This window comes from Palaemon carinicauda, chromosome 8 (assembly GCF_036898095.1).
Source record: "Palaemon carinicauda isolate YSFRI2023 chromosome 8, ASM3689809v2, whole genome shotgun sequence".
Taxonomy (NCBI): domain Eukaryota; kingdom Metazoa; phylum Arthropoda; class Malacostraca; order Decapoda; family Palaemonidae; genus Palaemon; species Palaemon carinicauda.
The window spans coordinates 41,768,669-41,792,411 of record NC_090732.1 but is presented as its reverse complement, the minus strand read 5'-3'; the positions used below and the strand labels follow the sequence as shown (position 1 = coordinate 41,792,411).

General features: G+C 35.8%; 1 protein-coding gene across 4 annotated transcripts in view; it reads left to right on the top strand.

Annotated features, from left to right (window-relative positions):
* LOC137645718 (thyroid receptor-interacting protein 11-like) overlaps positions 1-23,743 on the top strand; it is a 346,293-nt gene that overhangs the window by 263,622 nt on the left and 58,928 nt on the right. For 3 of the 4 annotated variants that reach the window (XM_068378600.1, XM_068378602.1, XM_068378601.1), the window contains 6 exons: positions 10,639-10,698; positions 18,593-18,679; positions 18,972-19,101; positions 19,285-20,228; positions 20,408-20,560; positions 20,662-22,437. In XM_068378600.1, coding sequence (XP_068234701.1) covers positions 10,639-10,698; positions 18,593-18,679; positions 18,972-19,101; positions 19,285-20,228; positions 20,408-20,560; positions 20,662-22,437 — 3,150 coding nt within the window. Of the gene's footprint in view, positions 1-3,784; positions 3,932-10,638; positions 10,699-18,592; positions 18,680-18,971; positions 19,102-19,284; positions 20,229-20,407; positions 20,561-20,661; positions 22,438-23,743 lie in introns of those variants that run through there. The other variant, XM_068378603.1, reaches the window with a different exon arrangement.

The following is a 23,743-nucleotide window of genomic DNA, read 5'->3' as shown; positions in this document are numbered from 1 at the left end:
TTCAAACAACAATCCAAGTTCACTTTGATGCATATTCCTATTTATCTTTTTATCACGGGCAGCTAACGCAGTCAGTGATTTTCCCTTTTGAAACCTTTCCATCCACACTCAAAATAGTGTTTGTGATGAGCTCTGGTAATTTACTTAAACTCCCGGATACAGGTAACTCGGTGTACGCCTTATATATTGGCATTATAATGTAAAACTCTTTTGAATACGTAATGCTACTGGAGCTTTGAACGCGTGGCGGGTGTAATTTATTGCATTTTCCAACTTGAATATGCTGGCGGTTGGTGCTGGATAACACAGTGGTTATTTACTTTGATCTTTATTGTACGTTTTTCCATCCAGACCACAATTTCCTCAAGTGCGTCTGTATGAAAATATACATACAATGTACTTCATCGTTTCAAGTTTTGCATGGAAAATTATAATTTGGCACCAGGCTTCTTGATGAGGTTTTAGAATAGCACTTGTGTACGTCTGCAATTTGATGAAGTTTTTATGTTTGTATGTATTTTTATATTTATCATCAGGTGTGCTCTTGAAGTATAGATTTACAACACTATGGAGAGAGAGAGAGAGAGAGAGAGAGAGAGAGAGAGAGAGAGCATATCAGGTTTTCCTTCCATTGTTATTTATAATGCTGGGATTAATTTCCGCCCTTTATGTCATGTTATTATTTACTTTTCCGGACATAATGAGTTTTATTACGCATATAACAGGTTATGTTGCTTCTCTCTCTCTCTCTCTCTCTCTCTCTCTCTCTCTCTCACACACACACACTTCATGGCACTCATTATAAGCGTGAGCGGAGGAAGGTGTGCTAATCTCTCTCTCTCTCTCTCTCTCTCTCACACCTCATGGCACTCATTATAAGCGTGAGCGGAGGAAGGTGTGCTAATCTCTCTCTCTCTCTCTCTCTCTCACCTCATGGCACTCATTGTAAGCGTGAGTTCTCTCTCTCTCTCTCTCTCTCTCTCTCATTGCATTCATTGTAAGCGTGAGCGGAGGAAGGTATGCTACTCTCTCTCTCTCTCTCTCTCTCTCTCTCTCTCTCTCCTCATGGCACTCATTGTAAGCGTGAGTTTCTCTCTCTCTCTCTCTCTCCCCCCTCATGGCACTCATTGTAAGCGTGAGTCTCTCTCATCTCTCTCTCTCTCTCTCTCTCTCATTGCATTCATTGTAAGCGTGAGCGGAGGAAGGTATGCTACTCTCTCTCTCTCTCTCTCTCATTGTAAACGTGAGTAGAGGAAGGTATGGTAATCTCTCTCTCTCTCTCTCTCTCTCACCTCATGGCATTCATTGTAAGCGTGAGTGGAGAAGGTATGCTAGTCTCTCTCTCTCTCTCTCTCTCTCTCTCTCACCTCATGGCACTCATTGTAAGCGTGAGTTTCTCTCTCTCTCTCTCTCTCACCTCATGGCACTCATTGTAAGCGTGAGTTTCTCTCTCTCTCTCTCTCTCTCATCCCCCCTCATGGCACTCATTGTAAGCGTGAGTCTCTCTCTCTCTCTCTCTCTCTCTCTCTCATTGCATTCATTGTAAGCGTGAGCGGAGGAAGGTATGCTACTCTCTCTCTCTCTCTCTCTCATTGTAAACGTGAGTAGAGGAAGGTATGGTAATCTCTCTCTCTCTCTCTCTCACCTCATGGCATTCATTGTAAGCGTGAGTGGAGGAAGGTATGCTAGTCTCTCTCTCTCTCTCTCTCTCTCTCTCTCTCTCTCACCTATGGCACTCATTGTAAGCGTGAGTTTCTCTCTCTCTCTCTCCTCACCTCATGGCACTCATTGTAAGCGTGAGTTTCTCTCTCTCTCTCTCTCTCTCCCCCCCTCATGGCACTCATTGTAAGCGTGGAGTCTCTCTCTCTCTCTCTCTCTCTCTCTCTCTCTCATTGCATTCATTGTAAGCGTGAGCGGAGGAAGGTATGCTACTCTCTCTCTCTCTCTCTCTCATTGTAAACGTGAGTAGAGGAAGGTATGGTAATCTCTCTCTCTCTCTCTCTCTCACCTCATGGCATTCATTGTAAGCGTGAGTGGAGGAAGGTATGCTAGTCTCTCTCTCTCTCTCTCTCTCTCTCTCTCTCTCACCTCATGGCACTCATTGTAAGCGTGAGTTTCTCTCTCTCTCTCTCTCTCACCTCATGGCACTCATTGTAAGCGTGAGTTTCTCTCTCTCTCTCTCTCTCTCTCTCCCCCCTCATGGCACTCATTGTAAGCGTGAGTCTCTCTCTCTCTCTCTCTCTCTCTCTCATTGCATTCATTGTAAGCGTGAGCGGAGGAAGGTATGCTACTCTCTCTCTCTCTCTCTCATTGTAAACGTGAGTAGAGGAAGGTATGGTAATCTCTCTCTCTCTCTCTCCCTCATGGCATTCATTGTAAGCGTGAGTGGAGGAAGGTATGCTAGTCTCTCTCTCTCTCTCTCTCTCTCTCTCTCACCTCATGGCACTCATTGTAAGCGTGAGTTTCTCTCTCTCTCTCTCTCTCACCTCATGGCACTCATTGTAAGCGTGAGTCTCTCTCTCTCTCTCTCTCTCATGGCATTCATTGTAAGCGTGAGCGGAGGAAGGTATGCTACTCTCTCTCTCTCTCTCTCTCTCTCACCTCATGGCACTCATTATAAGTGTGAATGGAGGAAGGTATGCTAGTCTCTCTCTCTCTCTCTCTCTCTCTCTCATTGTAAGTTCGAGTGGAGGAAGATATGCTAATCTCTCTCTCTCTCTCTCTCTCACCTCATGGCACTCATTGTAAGCGTGAGTGGAGGAAGGTATGCTAGTCTCTCTCTCTCTCTCTCTCTTCTCTCTCTCTCATTGTAAGTTCGAGTGGAGGAAGGTATGCTACTCTCTCTCTCTCTCTCTCTCTCTCTCTCTCTCTCTCTTTCATTGTAAGTTCGAGTGGAGGAAGGTATGCTACTCTCTCTCTCTCTCTCTCTCTCTCTCATGGCACTCATTGTAAGCGTGAGTGAAGGAAAGTATGCTAGTATTTTTTCTCTCACTCTCTCACCTCATGGCACTCATTGTGAGTATGAGTGGAGGAAGGTATGCTAGTCTCTCTCTCTCTCTCTCTCTCTCTCTCTCTCTCAACCCGGAACGGTTCCTCCTATGTACCAGCATTGACAAAATTACCGCCCGGTTACTGTATTTCTATGCTCTTATTCATTTACCCCCTATTGCTTTCTCTCCTTTCATTAATACTCGCGTCTCCATCCCAGTGCATGCCCTCTTTGCCCCATCATTTGAAAATCTCCCTTCCCCCTCCCTCAGTTCTCCCCTCCCCCCAACCCTCAGCAGCGATAACGTGGTCAGCATATTCCACATCTCCCCACAGCGATATGGAGCCGCCTCCTATTTCTTACCTGTCCCCTCCCCTTCCCTTCTGTGAGGCACCGCCTGTTTTTTCGAGACTCCTTCACCCTCCCTCCCTCCCTCCTCCACTCGTCTTCCTGGTCTTTCTTGCTACAAAATTCTCTCGTGGAGGAGTCTCTTCACTCCTGCCTTTCTCTGTTATTTCATTGGTTCATGCAACCGGGAAGGTTGTGGGGGTTATGTGTGGGGGTGGGGTTGGGGGGTAGGGTCAACGATATGCCGAGGTGCACATTTTACTCTCCCTCTCTTCAGCTCCGTATCGCCTCTACCGTGTATATGTACCTCGTTCATCCGTTACATCCTCCTTCCCCACTTTAGTCATTTTCTCCCCTTTCCCCTCTCATTGCCTCCTTTCCCCCAATTGCCCCCCCCCCTTTCCTCACCCTCCCTGACGCCCCACCCATCCTGTCCTGGCCATTCTTAACGGCTGACGTGTACAGTGCATACAGCAGTCATCGGTGCGGAGGCGAAGTTACTGGTTGTTGTATGACAGTGCTGGCCGAAGCCTCGTGGTGTTGTGCATTTTGTGTGAATTCGTGCTCTGAGGGAGGTCCACGGATCATGTCTCGGTGGGTGCTGGTCTTAATGTGTTATAGTTTTAAGTTCCGAAAATGTCGACTTTTAGCGTTTCGACTACCTCGCTCAAAGGGTTTACGGAGGAATTATTAACATTGGTGCCTTTACGTTAGTAACACTTGTTGAATGCACCGTGTTTGTGCAAGATAATTTGGCCATAGGGTCTCGTGTTTTCGTTCACCCTGCTGAGCTTACTGTATTTTATATCTTAATTTCATTGACAAAGCAAAACCTTACCTGTGATTCTCACTTCCCGTGAGAGCGAAGAGCTCTTGAGGCAGTATATCATTCCTTTTATTTGTTCTATTTCCAGTCGTGAACTGGAATGATTTCATTTTAAAGAAAACGCAGTTGCATGGAAATTTTCTTCCCGAATTAGAAGTGCCTGTTCTAATTTTTCTGTGTAATGTCAATTTTGTGTCATTTATTTCCATTATTTTTTTAGATTTTCTAATTGTTGTTGATAATGTCCGACTTGTTCAGGATTTAAGGGGTTTTTAATTAAAGTTTCTCTGTATCATAAATGTAAACCGGTCAAATTTTGTATAATACAATGAGTATATAAATTTCGTCTTTAAAACGTCAATATATTATCATTATGGAATGCTCTAAGGCACACTGCCTCGGACGGTAAACTCTACGTGAATGAACTTTCCTGTTTCATATGCCAGTCGGTGCAATCCTCTGTTTTCATAAATCTTGTTCTTCCCTAAAGCAGTGTGTAGATTTGAAGTAAAAAATATTCCAAAGGAAGTTTATATCGAAAATATGGGGCATAAAGTAAGGGTAGGTGGTAGGTTCAATGCTTTCACTCTAGGGTCACTTTGATGTCGTGTGCCTTGTCTCTAAATCACCGGAGGCCTTATCTTGATGTGTATTGTACTGCATGTGCTGGAACCTTTGTTGATAAGACCCAACGACCCTCCCATTACAAAATAGCATAACCGTTGCTAGTGTCTTTGTCTTGGGTAACGTCTTGACCATTGCCGTTCACACCAAGCTACTAAGGTCTTTCGCAGGGTTTCTATAAAGGTTGCCATTTCCATGCCCATGATAGCTGTTTGTTATCTACTTCTTTCCTGCAAATATCTATATCCAAAACTGAAATGAGACTTGCCCGACGTTTTACTCCAACCGGAACAACATATAATGATAATTGGGGTAGTGACCTCATTCGACCCAACCCCATATTTGTTGGAGGATTATGCAATTACACAAGAGTGAATATCTGTGTGTGTGTGTGTGTGTGTGTAGGGAAGAGTGGAGGTAAGTTAGGCGAGGTATTACCTTTGTTGTCCTTGCCCACCGGTGTTATGTAACAAGGCATGGCCGTGCATGATCATCCTCTCCCTACTCACGGTATTCATCACTACACTCCTCTTCTTTCTTTCTCCATAACCAGCGATTATTCACACTTATAATCCAGCAAACTTGATCTCAGACTCTCACGTAATTATTGAAGTCTTTATACTAATGTTATATCTTCCGTAATAAAATTCAGAAAACCTTTAAATTGTGAAATTTCACATAGACTTTCCGGTGATCCAGAAGGAATTAAGTTTACGAGAATTTTTTTTTTTTTTCGGTTTAGACTGACTCCGGAAATGTTCAAACAAAATGTACACTGATAATACTGACAAGCTAAGCCCGCATGCTCATTGGAGCCGGCTGCCTGTAGCCTAGGTTTAGGAAAAAATGTATGCGTGTTCGTGTGTGTGTGTGTATATATATATATATATATATATATATATATATATATATACATATATATATATATATATATATATATATATATATATATATATATATATATATGCATGCGTATACTGAATACACAGGGAAACGTACTTAATGAAACATGAAATTATCAACCGTTGAGTTATATGGATTTATAAAATGTATGACTCTCTCTCTCTCTCTCTCTCTCTCTCTCTCTCTCTCTCTCTCTCTCTCTCTCTCTCTCTCTCTCATCTGTGTATAGAGCGCTACATATTCACAATCAGATGGAAATAATCAAATAAGGAATTTTGTGTCGAGTGCAGAAATGAGAAATGCAAAGTTCATACGCCGGGTTCTTTTTGATTCCTCACTTCTCTCTTGTCTGTAATTCCGGAATGCTGATTCCCATTTTGGTCATGCGAGTATGCATGGACTCAATCGAGAATGGTATAAGGCATGAAACATTACTTTGTGTTTCAATTCCCTCATTGTAAGGGAACCCCCTTGAGTCCCATTTTTAGTTATTACATACTTCAAGTCTGTAGTAATACTTTGGTATTCTTATTTATTTTTGCCATGATCCTGTTAGTCGCGTAACGTTAACAGTGCCGTTCATGATATCCTCCACTTGAATGCCGTGTCCAAGTTTTGGTGCCACGTGGCTTGAAATTCCGTTGAGACAACTACCACTCTCCTTGGCACCCCAGTCTGACCAGAGCTCTTAGCTGTTAACCGTTTTCTGGAAGATATAATTTCGCATTAAATCTTAGCAGCAACACATCCCCCAATTTGAAATCAGTTTTTGCTGGTGGACCGTGAATGCACGCCATCTTAAATATTGGATCAGGGTAGCTTTATCATCTTCAGTCTTTTAACTTATGAAACAAATGTTTACCAGATCTAAAGCATTTCAGACTGGCAATGTCGTTAATTTTCGAGAAGATAGGTTTGCTATCTATATGCACCACTTATTTTCCTTCGGCGTGTTATATAAAGATCTATGGGGACGTATATGTTCTTGAGAGAAGAGGTTGGATAGATGTAATGTACTGGTTTAGAAAAGGACTCCAGCGATGGCTTCTTAAGTAATGTTCTGATTCATGGGAAGTTGATATGTGTTAGGATTCCCACCTTTGCTGTATATTTTTCATATTTTAATCAAAATTCTTTCCATCGCCATCTATTTATTTCCGGTTGTGAAATTTTTAGAATTTTTATAGAGCGAATGGTGTTGTCAGGAAATGTTATTACCTCCGCCAACGAAATTGGAAGATTATGTTTATGCCCTCTTTGTGTGTTCGTTTGATTGTGTGTGATGTTTTATATATTTACATATTTTATTCCCAGATTATAAAATGGAAAGGAAAAATATTCTAACTAAGGAATTTGATGGCATATTTGGAAAGGGACGTACTTATAGCTCTTACAAATTGATCGCAAGAATACAGAAGGAAGTCTGTGATATATGTGTATATATATATATATATATATATATATATATATATATATATATATATATATATATATATACATATATGTACATGTATATATATATATATATATATATATATATGTATATATATATATATATATATATATATATATATATATATATATATATATATATATATATATATATATATATATGTATATATATATATATATATATATATATATATATATATATATATATATATATATATATATATATATATATATATTGCCTGCATCTTGAATATTCTTATGCAGTATATGCTTTATTGATAACTGAATCATTCAGTTTGTGTTTTTTTTTTTAATCAAAACTTATTAGTTGGACCATTTTAATTTGGACTAGCGGTCTATCCCGTCATCCCTTGCTATGCCATATAATAGTTGTTTTTGTGGTATTCCTATTTGATATCTAATATCTGGCCAAATAGTAGCAATAGGGAGACGCTATTAGTGAACAATATCTATTATTAAAAAAATTAAATCAAATTAAGGATAGATTATTCAGTTCACCAATTCATGAATTTTATTAAATCGTATTTTTCCATGGTCCCACGACTGAGGAAATAAGCGAAGGGTTTAAATCTGCATCCAAGTTCATTAAGGTTTGATTTAGAAAATTGAATAGTGCATAAACCCCAAGTTGCAATGACGAGGGCAGTCCACTTTTCTATTGCCTACAAGCGGTTTCTGCCAAAGTCATTTCTTTTCATTCGACAGCTTTTCAAGCTGGTTGTATACATGTGTAGTCAGGCACATCTAGATTTTTATTCTTTTATTCTTGTATATTGTATGAAGCAAGCTAAAAGTCTCGATTTACGAACGGTGTTTTCTCTTGCCTTCCAGGTTTATCAAACGCATCCTCATCGACATTTAACTTGCTTGCTTGCTTGCTGTTTTTTTTTTTTTTTTTTTTTTTTTTTTTTTTTTTTTTTTTTTTTTTTTTTTTTTTTTTTTTTTTTTTTTTAAAGGCTAACCGGTCTCATTCCCAATCATCCGTTGCATGGTTGGTAGGTGTAAATTGCAATGGCTTTGATGAATGTATGCACGAAGAAAAAAAAAGAAGTCTTCAAAATCTTACGTTATTGAACCATGCGTGTGGACTCCATTCTTTGATACTGATACGGTAATTTCTTCATCCATTTGCCTCCACAATTTTGTATTGTTATCCTCCAGTCGTTCAGATTTGCGAGGCATTCTGTGTTGTCTTATAGAGTTATCGTACTCTATATATATATATATATATATATATTTATATATATATATATATATGTATATATATATATATATATATATGTATATATATATGTATATATATATATATATATAGATATATATATATATATATATATATATATATAGATATATATATATATGTATATATATATCTATATATATATATATATATATATATATATATATGTTGTGCCTTACATTTATTGGTGAAGCACAGGCATTCTGTGTTGTCTTATAGAGTAATCGTAGTCTACTCTATATATATATATATATATATATATATATATATATATATATATATATATATATATATATATATATATATAAGAATTGTTGTACCTTACAATTATTGGTGAAGCACAAAGTCTTATTAAGATGTATTTTTGGTGTACAGTCTTTTATTTATATATAATTTTGTTCAGCACTGTTTTTTACGTTGGCTCTATCTCCATAAACTCTTTTGATGGATGATTTATTTTAATGTTTCCTCTTCAGTTTTACATAGACTATGTAAAGCGTTTTGTCAAACTAACATTCAAATCTTATAACCGTGAAACAAAAATTGAAATTGAGGGCATGTGGTTAAATTCATCATATTTTATGGCAAAAGGGAATACCACAGACTCATCTCGAATCTATAAGAAGAAACAATCCTTTATTCTATTTGGAAATATAAGGATTGCGGTGAATAGGTGTGGAAAAAAAGATCCTTCGATTTATCCGTTATTTAATAATGTAAGTTCTCACATTTAAGTTTGTCTTTGCTGGTATCCTCGTGTAACTGTGCTATGCATTGTGTATAGGAACTATTTCGAAAAGGGCTCTTGCCAGCAATATGATTATATCAAGTTTGCTTTATCCTTTGTAGCATTTGCTTCAAAAGTTTGGAGGACTCTTCCTTCCTTTTTGATTTTCTAAACCCTATTTCACTCGCTACTTCCCATTTACTTGGTTCTATGTTGCGCTGTCTGAGATCTACTATTAATCATTGATACTTATTCCAATGTATTCATCTTACCACAACATATATGTCGAGGGCATTGGTTACCAAGAGAGGAGATATTAATATTTAGTCGTTTCACCGTTAGTCGTGTCGATCTCTACTGTCACATTCATCTTTTAATTTAAACAGCAGAATCGACGATGACCCCTTATACAGTCTTCATATACCTAGTCACCCAAAAGGCTCATCTACAGTACACACACACACACACATACACACTGTGCCATTCATTCCTGTCTTGGTCACACTCGTGTGTTTCCCGGATGTCATAGGACCTTCCTTAATCTTTCAGGATATCTGTCTAACCGTTTTTAGCTCTCCTCTTTTGGCCTCTTAGCATTTCTTAATTATATATATATATATATATATATATATATATATATATATATATATATATATATCAGTATATAATGTGTTTGTATTCATACATATAGTTTATATATGTATACATAAGACATATATATATATATATATATATATATATATATATATATATATATATATATATACACATATAGGTATAAATAAAACTGTTATTTAAACTGTATTTATACTTACAGAGCGGCGCTGTACTATGGCAAAACTTATAGGTAGTTAAAAATGTGAAACTTGTTAGAGCCATTATTCTCACATAACGGGGCATCTTTTTCCATGTATCATAACTTCCATGCTATTTTATGATTTGCCTTATATATAGGAGTCTATTTATTTACTAACATGATTTTCATTCCTGTTCCGTTTCACCATAGTCAATTTCTTTTAATGAGGCGCATTTGCACCGACTCAGCGGGGTGCCCTTGTAGCTCAGAAAAGTTTCCTGATCGCTGATTGGTTAGAATTATCTTGTTCAACCAATCAGCGATCAGGAATTTTTTCCAAGCTAAAAGGGCACCCCTGCGAGTCGGTGCGAAAATGCCTCGCTAAAAAAATTGACTATAGTCCTAATGTGTAACCCTGTTATTCTTTTCTTGATAGTGAACGCCTGGAAAGATTAAATGGCGTCGAACAGAACATATTGTAAAACCCTTGCTGTAAGGTTGGTTATTTTTTAAACCATATCTCTCTCTCTCTCTCTCTCTCTCGGGTTTGTTTTGTAAAAACATATCGACAATATGTTGGCTTTTTGTAGCTGAACTATATAAATAGAATCGTGTGTGATCCAAGAGAGGTTATGCACTGTGCGTGTGTATGCAGTTTATTTTGGAAGGGCAATTTGCACTGCAACTTACATTCCTGTTGTTTTTGTTGCAGAGTGATGATGGACTTGCTGAAAGAGCAACATACGGGAAAGATGCCGCTGCTTGGGAAATGGTAATTATATATACCGTTTGTGTTTGGAATTTATTTTTTTCAAAATATTTATGCATTATTCGTTAGTGCCATTTGTTTTCTTGATGTCAATTACTTTCTTCTGTCCTGAATTGAGATTTTTACCCCAATATATTTAGTACTTAGTATCACTTTATTTTTTACAACAGTTTATTTGTTTATGGATGAGTAATAGCTTTTTGGCGCAGGAAGTGTTGACAAATTACGAGGGTCACGTTTTACATTTTGCAGTTTCTCAAGGGGAAATGTTATTCACATGTGTGTGGTTGGAAGGAGCATTATTGTGTGCAGTTATAGGAAAGAAATTGAACCTCATTACGGTCTTTCATTATATTTTTTATCTACGAAATAGTACTAAACTTTGTTCGTTGGTATTTTTTATATTATTAATTTGACATAGTTGAGCATATTTAAATAATTGCAACATAAAATATACTGTTGAAATAGAGCAAATTAATTAAAATTTGAGTAACGAATCCTGAAAGATCGATTATTACCCGATTTTTCAACTAGAGTTTTGGCTTAGCAAGTAATTATATTATTATTAATAATAATACAAATAATAATGATAATAATAATAATTATAACAGTAGCAGAAAACGACTGGCTGGAAGTAAGCCCTTCGGCGATGAAGGTGTACAGTAATTGATCAAATGACTATATTGCGAGACAGTACAGTAGTAGTTGAAGGAAGCACGCCTTGGCGAAATCAAGTAGCCGAACCAGTGTAAAATCGGGTTATTTTGCAAAGTTAATCTTGTCAACGTTCTAATTTAGTCTGACGGACGGGATCTAGCAGGAAGGAGCACTTTTAGCTGCATATGCCGTTATCGTCATTGTTGATCTTTGATGACTTGAAAAGAGTTGTTGAAAGGGAAGGATCTTGATATCCGCGAAGGAAGCCAGATGAAGGGCATTGGCCCAAAAGGGCCACTCGGTTGGGCCTCCATTTACCTTTAAATAATGAATGTGTCAGTGATCTGTGTCATTCCTTGATTAGAGACTGCATGTTAATAGAGATTCGTGTGTGTGTATATATACAGTACATATATATATATATATATATATATATATATATATATATATATATATGTATATATATGTATATATATGTATATATATATATATATATATATATATATATATATATATATACACACACACCTTTGACTGGGGATACCTTAAAATGATAAAAGATTTGTGAATTCTCATGATCAGCAAAGCTGTATTACTGTAGGCAGAGCCACCCATACTAGGTTGGTTTGCTGTGACCGATCAGACTTAAGTCTCCCACCATCACTTATATATTATATGTACACCCGTGATATAGTAACATATAGTGTGAGTAAACGTTTCGTTAAAATACTTACGACAGCTGTTGTCATGTGTTATCTATTGAAAGCATATAGACAGAAAGGTTCGTTTGTAAAATGGGATTTTGCATTTAAGTAAAGTTAACCACAGATGGTAGCACAAGGTTGTTCGATACGAATGTTCCTTTATTCTTTTTTCGCATATTCCTAAGAATGCGAATTTTAGTCTCTCTCTCTCTCTCTCTCTCTCTCTCTCTCTCTCTCTCTCTCTCTCTCTCTCTCTCTCTCTCTCTCTCTCTCTCTCTCTCTCATTTTGATCTTTGTTACCATTGTCTTTAAATGGCACTTAGGAAGGGAATGTGTTTGCTATACTGTGTGCAGACTGTGCGCAAAATAAGTCTCGCACACGACTTTTTGTGGCACGACCACTGCAGGAAGAAGATTGCCTTCTGACGTTGGTTTTAATCATAATTGCCACTGTTGTGAAAATGAAAACAACCAATTCAAAGAATCATGTGTGAGTGCTAAAAGGCCTGGTTGGCTGCTGGCATGTAGACTGAAGCAGTATTTCAACAGCTGTATAATAAAACATCTGAAACACGTAACTGGTATTTATTATCGCGTTGCGAAAAAGAAAGGCTGTGTTGACGATGACTCAGATTAATATTCATTCAGCGTTATGAATCCACTGTTACCTTTGTCTAGTGAACCACTGAGTTAGATAGATCACTTCACGTCATCAGCTACTGTTAAGTCGACTTAGCTGCAATTCATCCTCACGCAAAAATGATCAAATAAATAAGTGATCTAAAACAGGAGAGAACGAGTGACCTCAAGAGTAGCATCATCTGCATTTTGTTGTTTTTAAGATTAATAGCTAATAGACATATGTGTGACGCAAAGATAACTTGTGCAGCTATAGAAAACATAACCCTAGGCTTTCTAAAAATTATGATAGATATCAGTTGTGTAACCAAAGTTTATTGGATGGATATGCATATGCCCTTAGTTTGATTTTGGAACCCATAATGTGGAATTTTAGGATGAACTTTTTTGAAATACTAAAAAAAATTCAATACTTTTCCGGTCTTTACCTATTAATCAGATTTTTTAAAACTGTATGAACATTGTTTTGTTAATTGGATCAATAGGAAGTTCAACAATTTTGTTATAATAGAATTTTCCAATCATGATCACGGTATTGCTATCTTCATCTGATTTCGATATTATGATTTTTAATTTTTGGAGAGCCAATAGATATCAATCTATGTTATAAAAGTCAGACGCATCATTCAGTAAAATTCCTAAATATTGATTTTTATTTATGGATGTGGTGAATAAGTTCGTGCTATTTTCTTAGCGTTCAGGATTATTCCAAACGCCATTGTTGATCAAATTATTTGTGTTTTGCGTCAAAGTCTGCTGAAATGGGTCACGCTTTGCAAAAGAAAGTTTTCTATCTTCAACTAGTTAATCATCTCTAATGGGAATGTGGGAAAGAGTTCAGTAATAGTTTTATTTTCAATAACCATAAATATTTGAAAGGACTTTGTCATGGAAACATTCTTCTAGACAGAATTCCTGTTTTTTTTAGTCTGCACAGTTTAAATTATTCTTTTCAAACATTTTCTGTAGAAAATAGGAGATCCTAAGCTCTATCGAGGTTGGATTTTGTTTTTGCATGTATAGTTAGAAATCTTTTTTATACTAGCAAGATCTCTCTCTCTCTCTCTCTCTCTCTCTCTCTCTCTCTCTCTCGTGCTTTTAGTGTATCTGAAGTGAATCATTTTCTTTTTGAATAAAGTCTTTGATTTCAAGTTGAAAAATAATGAAGTTAGAATTTATATCAAGATTTTGAAAATCTAATAATTCGCTATCGATTTTTTTTTATCTTTTTTTTACCTTCCCCCCCCCCCTGATAAATATGTTCAACTCTGCTAATTTTTGTAAGATCTAGAAAATTTTCTTTTAAAGCAGAAGTCTTTGGGTGTGGGAGAGGACTTCCACTAACTCTGGGGAAATGGATGTAATCTCTGTCTCTGGAAGTTTGGTTGGTGTTATTTTTTGCCAAATAATTAAGTTTGTGGCCACCTGTAAAGGCATTTAAGTGGATGATTTCCTTAAATGGGGCGGGTGTACCATATAATATGTCAACTTTTAATATGTATATTTTCCTTTCATTTAAGAAAAGCATTAAGCTTGGGTAACATATTTTTTAGTGGCTGCCGGCTAGAATGAAATTTGTCAATGTTTCATTATATATATATGTATATGTGTATATATATATATATATATATATATATATATATATATATATATATATATATATATATATATATATATATATAGTGTGTGTGTGTGTGTGTGTGTTTGTGGAGCTTTTCTGGATAATACAATCATTGTTTTGATTGATCCTTTAATAAGATTAGTAACTTTACTGTCCTGATGCATCGTTGTTTCTCAACTTCGGTCCTCGTTGTGACCCATGACAGAGCGCCTGTAGAGTACATCAATTACTTTAATTGCTTTGTGCTGGAACCTAATTATATTAAACTAACCGCCTTTCAATCCATCGAGCTTAACGTTAAAGTTTTCTGTTTATTTTTAGTACTGGTGATGTTATACAAGTGGACCTTTCTCTATCTCACAATTTTGCGATTTGTGGAGTGTGCTGCTCCCTTCTTGTTGAAGCAGTTTGTAACAGGTTGAAGTTTTTCTTGACTCCCCAAATAAACTCGTTCTGATTTTTCAAAGCGTCAAAGGTTTCACTGTTACCCCCACCACTAAATTCGCTTTAAATACTGCAATATCCCATGAGCCACAGGAAACTGTCTCCACTTTTTTTGCAATGCCTTGCCTCGGTTACCCCTCTATAGCTGAAACCTTATCAGTACTTCTTTTAATACCCCTGCGGGTCAACAGATGTCCAAGGAACTACTACTGTCTTGAGAAAATGGGTGTTTCTTTAGATTTACTTTCAAGCCGTTGGTTACCTTAGTGAAATTTCAATATTTACATGATATTATAAACAATATCTATAGAATTATGAATATTCAACTCGAAAAATTATTTAATTTTCATTCTCATATTTCCTCGCTGAAATGTTGATTTGCCTCCGTTGACTCTTTGTCAAACTGTAGGGATATACTTAACAAAAAATACCCGGTTGGCAATGCTGCTTTTAATCAAAGTATACACAATCATAAACAAATAAAATAAAACGTAGTTTTAAAGGAAGAAAAAGCACTCTTAACATCATATCGAATGCTTTCAAAATATTAAGTGTAATTCCGTCATATACTATTTAAATATAACGTTGATTTCGCAAAACGATCAGCAATCAACTATGAAAAAAAATACTTCAAAACTACTTTGTATATGATAAACAGCAATGTAAAAATAAACATCTGATTATTAACGGAATGCTTCTGTTGTAGACAGGAGGTAGTAACTGTTATTGACTAGGTTAATCCTTTGTTCTCCTATTCATTCTTTAACCAAACTTTCTTACTCAGTACCGCCCAAGTACATTATGCCCAATTAGGGGATTTAACACACAATGTAAGCCCTGAAAAGTGGCTAGGGACATTCCTTAATCAAAAGTGTGGTATCCATTTGAAAATATGATCATTAGCTATGGAAGCCATCATTTCCTTACCTTTCTTTTCTATGGAAATTTGGTGATATCTAAGACTAAATCTTTAATGGGAAGAATTTTACTCTCGCACCTTAACAATTCTGATAAAGGGCAAAGTAAAAGTATTATCTTTTGAAATGGCTTTCAGCTTTCATTATTCTACACGTAATATTCTTCCTAACCAGAACAATTGGAGAAGCGCAAAAGAACTCGCCTTCTTTGATAATCTCTTGCTCCCTTCGTGTGTTCATTTTCTTTTCTACCTCCCCTTCATAATGTATTGGTACCCAATAAGGCCTAAACCGAATAGGTAGATGGTTCCTCGTTTCTATGCAAAGGGGAAATCTATCGATCATACCTCCTCTGCAGTTGCTACTTCAGTATATGTTACACAATTCTTCAATTTCGTTCGGATATTGACGCATGCGCAGTGCCCATACTTGCTCCCTGCATTCATGCATGTGACTGGAGTGAGCAGTCCCCGTGACATCCGTGACCATCTTGAAAGGGCTCAAAAGGCTCCCTCTCTCAGTATGATGCTTTCCAACTTTGTTTCGATACTTTTCCTTTCCTTCTTGTCATATTTTTATCAATATATTGCATTCTGTATTCTCATTCCTTTAGTTATAACCCTTGCCTTTGTGTGCCATGTATTTCAACATGCAGGTATTATGTAACTTTTTACATAACGTTGTATCTATTTTCGCTCCCGTTGTCTATATGAATACTCCTATTCTACCTTGGGTTCTTTTTTTCTTTTTCTTTTTTTGTTAGCATTTACCTTTTTTTTACTTCATTTTTTTTTGTTAGCATTTACTTTTTTTTACAAGTGCATTCAATCTATTGATAAAATATCTTGCTTTTTATTTTGTTTCAGTCTCGTCAGATCTACGTTTCTTTTATTAACAAATTATAACCGTGACATGAAAAGTTTCTCGAAGCCATCTTGATTATATATATATATATATATATATATATATATATATATATATAATATATATATATATATATATATATATATATATATATATACATATATATATATATAGTGTGTGCGCACGTATAGATTATGTAACATTTTACCTGAAATGGTAATAGAGGTTTATGTTAGTTTTGTTTTATTTATTGATTACATCTGTGTAACATAAACACACCGTTTGCTCACGTACCTGGACAAGGCGTAATATTTATATTTAGCTATGCGCCATTTGTCGATATTTGGCCCATCAGTGGTACCCGCGTTAACTTTGTTTCATTGTCAACTAGGCTATATTTATGTTAAAGTTTGGCCCTTTAATGGGTGTGTGTGGTTGTTAGGTTTCATATGATGTATTAAAACTAATAATCGTTACCAATCCCAGGCCTCCTTTTATAGGTTAGCCTGTAATGATGATGATAATAATAATAATGATGATATGTAGCCTACTATTGTCATTGTGCATTAAATGTACAGATTTCTTCTTTTATGTTTCCTCTATTTTCGGTTTCTACGTACATACACGCACATGCACTTCAAACACACACACACACACACATATATATATATATATATATATATATATATATATATATATATATATATATATATATATATGTATGTATATATGTGTGTGCGTGCGTGTGTGTGTGTGTTGTAGATTGATAAGTGGGTAGATAGACGTTTAAAGAGTGGAAAATTTTAAATGTAATTATATATCTATCACCCATTCAGCAATTTTATTTATTGTTATTACTAGACATTTTCTTTTATGTAGTTTGTAAATATATTTATCTTCATTGATATTATTACTAGCCAAAATACAGCCCTAGTTGGAAAAGTAGAATGCTACAACCCCAAGGGCTCCCAAAGTGAAAACAGCACAGTGTGGAAAGAAAATAAAGAATTTATAAATATAATATGTATGAGAAGTAATAGAACAAATATTAAATATTTTAAGATCAGTAACATCATTAGAATTAATGTCATATTTGCATCACTAGACTGGCATAGAAAGACCATAAACAGATGCGAGTGGAAGGACAGGTGATAGATGGACAAGAAGAATAACAGAATGGGTCTATAGAGAATAGAAATGAAGCAAGAGAAGGAAGAGAAGACGATGGATTGATGAGCTATGAAAATATGCAGGTACAGACTGTCACAGAAAGACCATAGACAGATCTGTGTGGAAGGACATATCTGAGGCCTTTGTCCTGCTATGTACTAGCAACAGCTGATAATGATGATATAAACTATGAAATGAGACTAATGTCAGCCATTTCAACATAAAAGCATTTGCAACAAGTTAGAAGAGGAAGATCATTCTACAATCTGATCACAGCGGGAATAAAACTTTTAGAATGCTTACTGTTTAGTGTTGTGGCTTTTGATGGAGAAGGCAAAACTATTAGAATTAACTGCATTATGTAGAAATCCTGTTGGAAACGTGCCTACCTGGCAATCTTTTGGACGGGGCTTCAAGACACATTCAAGCTTGATAGTTTCTATTAGTGTCTGAAAACCTAACCATCCTTGTTAGCAAGGGATGGAGCGTTTGGGGACCTTTAAAGGTCTACTGGGTAAGTCATCAGCAGCCAATGCCTGCTCTTCCTGGGTTTTAGCTGGATGGAGAAGGGCTTGGACAACCTAAACATGTAGAAAGAACTAACTGAACAATGTTGCCATCTCCCCTATATAATAAAGAGCAAGTATCTTCCAGTTCCTCAGTTAGGGGGGATCTGAGTAGTCATTCCCCGGTGAGAGGGACTTGCATGTGTGTGCATATCTATCTAGATATTTAGCCGTCATTTTTGACAGATCGCCTTCACTAATGTGTGTGTGTATACTGTACCATTAGATGTTTGTCATAGGATTTGCTTAATTTCTAAGTAATGTTCCAAGTTTTTTAAGAATTATCTGTATTGATAATTTTCTATTGACCCACAGGAAAGAAGCCAGATGGAAATGGAGAAAGAACAACTTAAAAGCCGGATAGAAATCCTCCAGAGGCAGGTGCAACAGCTCAAAGCAAAAGTAAGATTCAGTTTGGAGAGATTGTCATCTTTGCTATAAATTACTGCTGTTATTTTCTACCTTTGAATTGTATATATTTTCATGTCAGACTTGGATTTTGTCCTCCACCTCTTTTATTACTTTTTTTTTTTTTGCAATTTTTGGATTAATGAAGTTAATGGGTTATCTGCCCTTTTTGCCATCACCGAACATACAAAAATATGCATAAGAATTTTTATTTTTTGTGAGAAATAACAATGTCTTCTATTTTCCCTATTCCAAATAAATTAAACAAAATTGTATATATTTACAGGATGAGGAAGCTAATCATCTTCAAAGTAAGTTGGATTCTCTCACAAGCGAGTGTTCCACATTAAAGGAAGAGAATGAACAATATTTGAAAAGTTTGGAGGACATTGATGGCCAGCATGAGGCAGCAATCCGTAGGTTTCTATTCTTAACCGTTCCCTATTCTGACAGCTTGAACAGTCAATAACTCTCTAGCTATTATATACTGTAAAATTGTAGAGGTAATTTTAATCTTTTTGCTGCTTGAGGTAGAAGATGATTTTATTGCATTAAACATTGGTTTGAATTGTTTATTCATAAAACTATTAATTTTGCAGAACTACTTCTAAAACAGAAGGAAAGTCTTCAAGAAGAATTAAAAACTAGTAAGGCAGCACATGATTCTCTGGCAGAGCAGTTGGGACAGATTCAAAATCAAAATCTTACAGCAGAGACACAGCTGGAGATGTTGAAGTCTGAATTGAATAGCTTTAAAGAGAATAACAATTCTCTCAGTTCTGTGAAAGCGCAACTTGAAACTGCCACAAGTGATAAGAATGAACTCAATTCACAGTTAACTATTCTTAAAGACAAGTTACAACAGTTGTCTTTGAATAGAGACCAGTTATCTGATGAGAATGAAATGCTCAAGAAGAAAGTAAGAGAAGAGAGAAGCTCATGTGCTTCTAGGGAATCGCTACAGCAAACCCTGGAACTTGGGAAGGTCGAGAAGCCGTGTTCAGAGTTGCAGAATTCGATTACTCAACTTGATTCGTCCTTGGAGGAAAATGTTGTGGAGAGGAAAGATCAAAATGTATCAGAGTCAACCTTCAAAGAATTACTGAGTGCAAGTGAGGAAAAGAGACTAAATGCTGAAATGGAAATTACTTCCTTAAATGCTAAGGTTAATAACTTAACAGAAGAAATATCAAAATTAGTAGCAAAGGATAATGAGAGAAAATCAACTGTAGAGAAATTGATTGAAGGTCAACAGCAGCTAAAAACTCTAGAAGCAAAATTGTCAGCAGTTGAAGATGAAAAGAAATCACTTGAGGAAACTTTTAGGACTGTGAATATGGAAATGCAAGACGCAAAGTCACGGGCAGAAATAATGGAATCAGAGTTACAGGCTAAAGTTCAAGAACTAGAAATATCAAATGAAACGATAGCAGAATTGCAAACGAAGTCAAAACACATGGAAGCGGAAATTTCCAAACATCGAAAATATAAAAAGGAAGACCATGAACAGTTGAAAAAGATTTTAACATCCAGTAATGTTGAGGTAAGGAAACTACTTATTTATTAATAAAACATGTAAAATACAAAACAAATATACTTCTTTAATATTCTTTTGAAATTTTTTACATTTTAGATTTGCAAGTTTGGGAATTGTGTTATAAGCCTAGTCAGTCTAGAAAGTGTGTAATTTGAGAAATAGTTTTGATCAAATTTTTTTTTCAGGTCACTAATAACTTTGGAACAGATATCCACAAGATTGCAGAAATTGTTAAAGATAGTGTGTGGCAACGGGACACACTCGAACGTCATGTTTCATCTTTAGCACAAGAACTTAGGGAGAAAAAGGAGCAATTACAAGAAGCAGAAACAACAAGGGTATGTTATTTTGTTGAGCAGTGTGAACAAAGTGTTGGTTCCAATAACTTTTTTTTTTTATTATAAAAGTAGAAGTTTCATTGTATCTTTTATTTTTTCAGATTGACTTAGAGCGAGAATGTGAAGATCTTCGTGATCAGTTAGAAGAAATACAAAAAGGAGTGAGGCCTCAGCCGGAAGGTAGTAGTCGTGGACTGCCAACCATAGAAGAAGAATCGGAAGGATGTGCTGAAGGTGATGGAGAAGTTTCTGTAATTGCACTGGCTGAAGGAAAAGAGCAAGTGAAAGTTAATAGAGAATCTCTACAGCAAGAAAGTGCCAGTCAGATAGAGGCTTTACAGGCACAAGTTGAAGCCTTATCAGAAGCTCGTAGAAATCTTGAGACCGAGGTTGCAAATATGCGATCTGAAAGAGAAACTTTACAGGGACAACTTAGGGAATCGGAAGGTAGAACTGGTAATTTGGTAAATCTTGAAACTGAAGCTGCGTCATTGCGAGCAGAAAAAAATGTATTGGAGATGCGCATATCTTCATTAACGCAGCAGGTTGATCTAGAAACTGTCACACTCAAAGATGAGAGGGATTCTCTGGAAGAGCTGGTAACTAATTTGGAACTTCATATTTCTAGACTGCAAGCAGAAATGACTCTTAATAAACATGAAAGAGAATCAATTGGCAATCAGCTCTTAGCTCAATATGAAATTCAAGAGAATAGAGAAGCCACTATAAGAGTTTTAGAGGCAGAATTAGAAGGTCTTAGGACCCAATTGCGAGAAAGGTTTTCAGAAAATAACTCCCATCCTGACGTTCTGTCACGTTTTCAAGCTAAGGAAACAAAACTTGTAGATGAACTGAATAGTATTCGATCACAACTAATATTCAAAGAAGATAAGATTGATGAATTAACACAAGTTTTAGAAGAATTAGGGAAAATGTTTCATTGTGATAGTTTCAATGCTGACAAAGTTCATGCTCACATTCGAAGTTCTCACAAGGCTTTACAAGATCAATGCAGTGAACAGAAATTGAAAATTGAGGAACTAGAAAAAGCCTTGCAAATTGAGAGAGATCAAATCAACAGAAATGATTCCTTACTTGAGTCTGAATGTTCTCTCAGAGAAGAGAGAGAACAGGAGGCAAATATACTAAAAGAGAAATTAGAAAAAAGTGAGATGGAAGTTTTTCAGCTTCGAGAGAAAGTGGAAGAACTCACTTCAGTAGAGACTGATATAAAGGAAAGAGAATTTTCTACTTTACAAAAAGAATTAAAGGAATTGGCAGCAGAAAGAGATGTAGCTTTGTCAAATCTAGTCCAAAGTGCTAGCGAGATGGATATCATGAAAAAAGAGATTTCTCGGTTGTCGGAGTCACTTGAAAAGAGCAAAGAGTCAGAGATGAATTTCCAACAAGAAAGAGAACTTTCATTGAAAAATTATGAGAACCAAATTGCTGAACTCACTAAGATGAATCGAGAAATAGAGGAACAGGTATTAGAATTAAAAAAGAAGCATGAGTGTGAGATACAGGAGAAGGAAAATATTATTTTAAAATTACAGGGTCAACTTTCCGAGTGTCAAAAAGAAGATAATACAACAGCAGCTGCATTTACTTCAGAAAAAGAGATATTTGTACAACAGGAAAAATTACTTAAGAGTGAAAATGACAGGATTCATCAAGAAAATAGAAGTCTTCAGGAAGAGAAAGGTAAATTGCTTGATGAAATTAAGGAGGCCATATCAGCCAGAGATGCAGCAGTTCAACAATACACTAGTTTCCAGGCAGAAAGGGATCAAATGATTGCAACTATCACACAGAAGCACCAAGAAAGTGTCTCGTACCATGCAGAAATCCAGCGTTTAATGCAAGTTCTAAATCAGGTAAATAATATGATCTCTATTTCTTGAGGCCTTTTCCGTTTGAATATATGTGGGGTAAATTTTTTTTTCATTATTGTTTTGTATTTTATAATTGAATATTCTTCCCAAAAGTAAATGAAAATGTACAGTATCTAGAAAGTCATGATAGCTTATTAATTTAAGCTTATTTCAGTAGGCCATATGACCCAAAGTACTTAATACTCGGATCGTTAACTGCCTTTGTCCCCTTTTTATAGTATCCCACGTATCATTTAATATCCATGGCTTTCTCCTTGTTACTGAGGTGACTAGGTGGTATGTCACTGTCACCTCAGTTTCTCGGACCCGGGTTCGATTCCTTGGCCGGCCAAAAGCTATTATCTTTGAGTTGGTTCCCCCTTCGGTCTCTGATCCTGAGGTGTAGAGAGAATCCAGATATTAGGAGGAGTATAATATATTGCTTACTTGAATATGAAAAGATAGATACTGTAGATAGAAAGATAGATGGATATACAGTATATATAAACATACATAACCATGACAGTTGACATGTGATGAATATAAAATATGCATTACTGTATACTATAGTCATGAAAGGAAAAGGGAAAAGTCTTGATTGTAGTTAGTACTTTTGTTTTGTAAATGACATCATCACACAAAGAGAATGAAATATAAGGATATTGTATTTATTCAGGAAAGTGTATCTCTGAAAGGTCAGTTTCCTGATGATTCCAGATAAGTTAGACTTAAAAAAAGGGGGATAGCACTTAATTCTTGGAAACAGACCATGGCTCAGATTTAAATTGTGACTTTGGGAACGGTAATTAAAAAGGATTCAACAGTATTTCTCTAGGTAATGTCATTAATATGGATTAATTCCTCAGCATTTGGCAAGCAGATTCTGTGACCTGAATTAGGCTGAATAAGGCATTTAGACAGCTAAAGCATTATTAATGAACTCCGCAGAGACAGCCATCTTAGGCTGTTTTGTTTCAACAAATATGCTTTTAGAAGTTTGGCCCACATAAAAATTATTTTCAGAACATGGAATATTATGTATCACATTATTGTTTTTTTCTGAGCTATTTTTAATTGTCATGTTTTGTCAATGTGCAAAATATATTTAAAAACTAACAAATAATATTATCAAACTCATCTTTTTTTATAAACAAATGTTTGCAATGGTCATGAATAAACAAACCTTTGTTCCGTCTTTTATCTAACATATACAGTAGAGATTTTTTAGACTAGATTAATACCTTCACTTTTAGTCCTCGCATAATATTAAATATTACTTTGTTGATGATATTGTTAGTTTTCTGACCTT